This window comes from Octopus sinensis, linkage group LG2 (genome assembly GCF_006345805.1).
Source record: "Octopus sinensis linkage group LG2, ASM634580v1, whole genome shotgun sequence".
NCBI classification, from domain to species: domain Eukaryota; kingdom Metazoa; phylum Mollusca; class Cephalopoda; order Octopoda; family Octopodidae; genus Octopus; species Octopus sinensis.
In genome coordinates this window covers 31,298,769-31,304,768 of record NC_042998.1, presented here as the reverse complement: position 1 = coordinate 31,304,768, position 6,000 = coordinate 31,298,769, and the positions used below count along the sequence as shown (strand labels likewise).

At 37.3% G+C, this 6,000-nt stretch overlaps 1 protein-coding gene across 1 annotated transcript in view; it reads right to left on the bottom strand.

The window, feature by feature from the left end:
* Positions 1 to 6,000, bottom strand: part of LOC115232619 (mucin-2-like) — a 94,896-nt gene that overhangs the window by 52,377 nt on the left and 36,519 nt on the right. Inside the window, exons 15-18 of the mRNA XM_036500727.1 lie at positions 5,863 to 5,998; positions 4,030 to 4,158; positions 902 to 1,146; positions 615 to 783 (exon numbers count right to left, since the gene is read on the bottom strand). Of these exons, the coding sequence (XP_036356620.1) occupies positions 615 to 783; positions 902 to 1,146; positions 4,030 to 4,158; positions 5,863 to 5,998 (679 nt within the window). The remainder of the gene's footprint in view (positions 1 to 614; positions 784 to 901; positions 1,147 to 4,029; positions 4,159 to 5,862; positions 5,999 to 6,000) is intronic.

Below are 6,000 nucleotides of genomic sequence, written 5' to 3'. Positions count from 1 at the left end.
CTGAAGTATTTTCAGACTGCTTCAACATTACTTCCAGTAACTGTTGGCATTGTTGTTGTTGTAACTGTTGTTGATGCAACTTCACCATGCAAGCCAATAAAGTCTTCCATGTTAATGATATTTTTCTTTGATTTCATATCAAAAATAAATTTTAACATCTGACACAAGCTTCAAATATCTTGTTGCCATTTTTATATCTTAGACAAATGTTTGATATATAATTTAAGGAAGTGGAGGTAAAATTAATGTGTTCACACGACACACTTTGCGAGACTGCAAAATGTCCTCTCAACAACTCCTTTCAACCTCTCCTCTCAACCAATACGTAACTCTTTATAAGAGTTCAGCTAGTCCATTTCCCAATCCCCAGGGATGCCAATGATTCTCACTACAACAGATGTATAAATTTTTGCAAATAAACCTATCTTTCAGCTTGTGCTATTTAAAGTTTTGAAGATATTTCCAAATGTATCTCACACATTCATGCACTGTAATGAAACTTAAATTCACCAACTCTTCCATTCCATTTCCATTGCAATGCAATTGGTCGTGATGACATGCAACAATTATACATAAATGGTATTTGCTATTAACATCATCAGTTTCACACTTACTTGTTGGTTTCACACATATCTTCACAGAAACAGTCACTATCACAGGGATGTCAGTAGTAGTGGCAACAATGGTCAGTTGAATCTTTGTTTTTCCAGTTCCAGGTTTAATGCTGAAAACCTCTGTAGGTGTCAGTATTTCAGAATGAATTCTCTCTGGTGTTACAAGTCCCTGTAAAAACCACAAGAGTATATTTTATGTAAATGGAGAAATACACGTGCAGAGAAAGCAGAGCAAATCACATCTCACAACTTTACAAACACACACACCAAGCAATTATTAAACTCACCTTTACTTTCCCAAGCAATTCTACTTGATAAATTTCTACATTCTTTGATTTCACAAGATAAACTTCTCCTCCGTTGTTAAGGTCATCGCCAATATCTATATAAATAATCCTAAGCCCCATAGTACTTGTTTTCCAACCTTTTCCACTTGGTCGAATATCACTTGAATTACCAGGAGGATTAAGTATGATTGAATTATCAGGTATTACATTCTCATTGTCCATTCCATCAATATTTTCACATTCAACTGCAAAGTAAAATAAACATGCAGAGAAACAAGGAGAAGCCATTTAACACATTGTATTTCTCTATATTATACATTAGAAAATGTACAACTAGTAGAGAATTCATAAAGTAGACAAATATAATTATGACAAACCCAAACAATAATCACAATGCAACCATATCTCATTAGTCACTAATTATATTGTTGTGTGCTTTCTTTTTAATACTAAATGCTCTCTGATTATTGTTCCTAGGTATAAGCAACTCTTCAAAGTTATCATTCCTCAACATTGTCAGTGACACGCACACACGACAGAGTGTAAGCGCCCTGAGAGAAATGCTGGACATAGGAAGCATTGGATGTGGCATGCAAGAGAGACGTTTGCGCTGGTATGGTCATGTACTACAGATGGATGAGGAGAGATGTGTGAAGAAGTGCCACTCCCAAACAGTTGAAGGAATCAGGGGTAGAGGTAGACCCAGGAAGACATGGGATGAGGTGGTCAAGCATAATCTTCGAAATTTGGGCCTCACAGAGGCAATGACGTAAGACCGAGACCTCTGGAGATATGCTGTGACTGCGAAGACCCAACAAATACCGTGAGTTCATGGCTGTTTCCTGCACCAGCTTTACATAGCAGCCTCAGCACATCCAAAGTAATTTGGATCGCAGGACGGCCTGCTGTGCTTACCTTGGATCATAGGGCGACCTGCTGTGCTTGAGGACACTTACTGAGTCAAGTACATCAACAACAAAATAAAAATTAAATGAAAATTGTAGTTGTGATACCCATGCCGGTGGCACGTAAAAAGCACCAACCAATAATGGCCGTTTCCAGCCTCCTCTGGCACTTGTGCCAGTGGCTCGTAAAAAGCACCCACTACACTCACCGAGTCGTTGGCATTAGGAAGGGCATCCAGCTGTAGAAACACTGCCAGATCAGACTGGAACCTGGTGCAGCCTCCTGGCTTCCCAGACCCTGTTCGAACTGTCCAACCCATGCTAGTATGGAAAAAGGACGTTAAATGATGATGATGATGATGATGATATTGCATCACTTTGTATCATCTATGAGCTGTACCATCATTCACTCTGTGGGGGATCCTCCAAGATGAATTGTAATATGAGGTGCTGAAGAGGACCCATCCATTTCAGTAAAATTGAGGTGCTGTCAAGCTTTCTGCAACAACTCATCTGCTGACCCCAACTCTTTCAATTTTCTCTGTTATTCTGTTTCCTTCTTTCACTTTCTCTTTGCTGAACTGATATCCTCTGTGTCCAGCTCATTCCTTATCTCTAATCATTTGTCACACTATTCTCATCCTTGTGCACTCTTACATATACAGCTACCCTTTCTACTTCTCTGTCATTTTCTGTTTCACATTCACCTTGTACCTGGTCATTCTCTCTCTCTCTCTCCTCTCTCTCTCTCTCTCTCTCTCTCTCTCTCTCTCTCTCTCTCTCTCTCTCCCTTTCTGTGTGAGCAAACCATCTATTCACCTCCTCAGCAAAACACCAGCTCCTGTCACTCAATGATAGTTCCTTATCCTTCACTTCTATATCCCACTCAGATGAGGTTCTTATCTTGCAGGTATTTGGTGCCGACTGGTGCCACAAGAAAAGCACTGTCCTCACTGCTAAGTGGTTAATGTTAAGAAGGGCTTCCAGCTAGAGAGACCATGCCAAAGTAGACATAAAATCATGCCAAAGTAGACATAAAATCAAGTACAGCTCATCAGTTCTTTTCAAACCATCCAACCAATGCCAGCATGGAAAAGTGAACATCAAGGCAGTACCCCAGCATGACCACAGTCTAATGACTGAAACAAATAAAAGAGTAAAAGATTAAATGATAATGATACATGGCATCCTGGTTAAGTGTCCTTAACAGTGCTGCATAGTGTTTTGAGTGATATTAAGTACAGGAAAACTGTGGAGATGCATAATAGACAGATTGCATCAATAGTTCCAAGATTTATATTATCACATACTGTGTTATATTGAGCCAGTTTGAGAACTACATGAAGATACATGTCAGAGGAGTATTTAGTCACAAACACATTAACTTAATGATGAGGTTGTTCAGTCAATCAAACATTTTAATACTCATTAATGAATCTGATGGAGGATTTCCATCCAACTGAATATGCATCATTATATTGTCTTAGCCCTTTCGCATTCAAATCAGCCATATCCGGCCTAAATATTCCATCTGATTTGTGTTCAAACTGATAAGATTCAGCTTCTCACACCTACCCCACAATACCATTATAAAAACAAAACAATCACGTCATCAAAATCTCAAAGCCATGAGATAATGCATGATTAATTCAAAATAATGTGAATAAATAAGGATTACATTTGACAGGGTAATCCAAATGATTAAGGAATAGGCACACTGGGAAATTGCTTAGGGGCTTCATGTATCTAAAATCCCAATTCTGATCTATATACACTATGGCTTGCTGTCAATAAATACTATAGGGCTCAGTACACTGATTAGCCCAGTGACATGTAATGTTGCAATCCAAATTATTAAAAGATGAGAATTTCCAAACCTTTTCTTTATTATTATCCACCAAAGTTCAAAATACTTACATAGTAGGGTAGATATTGTACTAAATGATGGAGAAACACTGGATAAGACTGTTGTAAACAGAAACAAACTATCTACAGTAATGTATTTAATTTTAGAAATTCCTAAAATGCCATAAGAACTGGAAGAATAAAAATTGCTACCTGTTATATTTCTGAAACACATAGTATGGCAATACAGGTGATATTGAACTATGGAACATAAATGAGAAAGGAAATATATATATATATATATATATACATATATATATATGTGATTTTCAAAATCCTTTCTTCAATATACTAACCAATGACTATTTAAATACTTACTAGTTGTGGTAGTCATAGTGCTAAATGATGTAGAGACACTAGGTGAAACTGTTGTAGACATACTGGTTGGAACTGTTGTTGATATGTTAGTGTAGAATGGTGTTGAAACACTAAGTGTTGAAAGGGAAGCTAAAAATAACATTAAAATAAACTATTACTTTTGTTATTAAATATTTACATCAATGCAACAAAAACAGAATGACACTCATTAAAGTCTTTACATAACGTTTTGCAATTAAAATTATGATAGCAATTTTCTTCTGAAATTCCATATCAAAATTTTCAAACAGAAATCAAAATCATCACCAGAGAAATTCTTTGACCAAGATCCAATCTTCAAATATTTTGATTCACTCATTGTAGACCTCAACACGTTCCCTTGATTTGTATGATTTTTATTTGCTTAATCAATACTTTTTATATTTTGCAAACAAGAAAATTGTTTTCTTGCACATCTTCCAACCATTCAGAAAATTCAACTCAATCTTTTGAGATCTTTGGTTTGTAATCTATCTTAACTTCAAATATACAAGGAAACTAAGAAAGGTCATTCTAAATAGCTGCATCCTGCATTCTAAATAACCTCATCTTACTTTCTGCACCAGGCTCCAGTTGTCTGTTTTGGCAGGGTTTCAATGATTGGATGCCCTTCCTAACACCAAACACTTTACTGGGAGCTTTTTATGAAGCATCAGAACAGGGATTTTTTACATGGCACCAGCATGAGTGCTTTTTATGTGGCTACTATCAGCTTACTGATTCACATGCCCATTGCACATCCCCATAGACAGCAGTTTAGATTCTCACTTCCAAATGTATGCTCTGACATTATTTCATATCCAACTTTCAATGCACACCAAAAGAACAACATTTGTGTCCTTTCATTTGTAGTTTTATAACCAATCCTGGATGGGTGAAGAATTTTAATTTGAAACTAACCAAAATCTGATCTGTTAATTCTTCATTTCACTCGGCATTTACCTTGATTTGTATTTGCTTCATCAGGATATTTTTTCTATATTGGAAATAAGACAGCTGATTTTTGTTTATCTTCCAATCAAAAGTAACTTCAGCTCAACCTTTCAAGATCTCTGTCTCATAATTTATCCCCTTCATTTCAAATATTCATGGAGACAAAAAAAAATTATTCAAAACAGTCATATTTTCTGACTGGGTAACAGGGGTGATGCAGTTTAGCTCTTGGTCCATAGACAAAGGGTTCAATATCTCACTGCCATCATCATTTCAACACAACTTGTATCAGTTACAGCCAATGACTGCCAAATAATGGCTTCATATTTGAGCACAAAACCAACAATTTTGAAAAAAGGGGATTAGTTGATACTTCACTCCCATTACAGGATTGGTACTTTATCAACCTTGGAGGAGTGAAAGGCAAGGTGAACTTGGTCCAGTTTGAACTCAGAATGTAAAGAGTCAAAACAAACAACACAAAACATTTTTCTTTTCCCAATCTCTCTACTGGTTCTGCTAGCTTTCTTATTAATTAATAACCAACTACTGACTTATCATCCACCTGTCACACTCCACTTCTCTGACCAACCACTTCACCATTATCATGCAAGTGTAACCATATTTTTCACCAAAAAGCTCAACTGACTCCACATGAACTGTCTGAGAACGCTGCTGAAAATCAGCTGGCAAGACAAAGTCCCAGAAACACAGAAAGCCGCTGTTGAGCTTATCTGCTATATGCTTACACACTGCTGAGGAGAGCACAAGTAAAGTGGGCAGGCCACTGTGTTTGAATGCCTGACACACAACTCCTCAAGAGACTGCTTTACAGCTAACTAGTGGAAGGCAAGTGCTCACAAGGTGGACAGAAAAGGTGCTTCAAGGACCCATTCAAAGCCTCACTGAAGAGCTTTGATATCAACCCTGATGCCTGGGAAATACAAGCACAAGACTGCCTTGCCTGGCAAAGCTGCACCAACAGGGATACAACCTCCT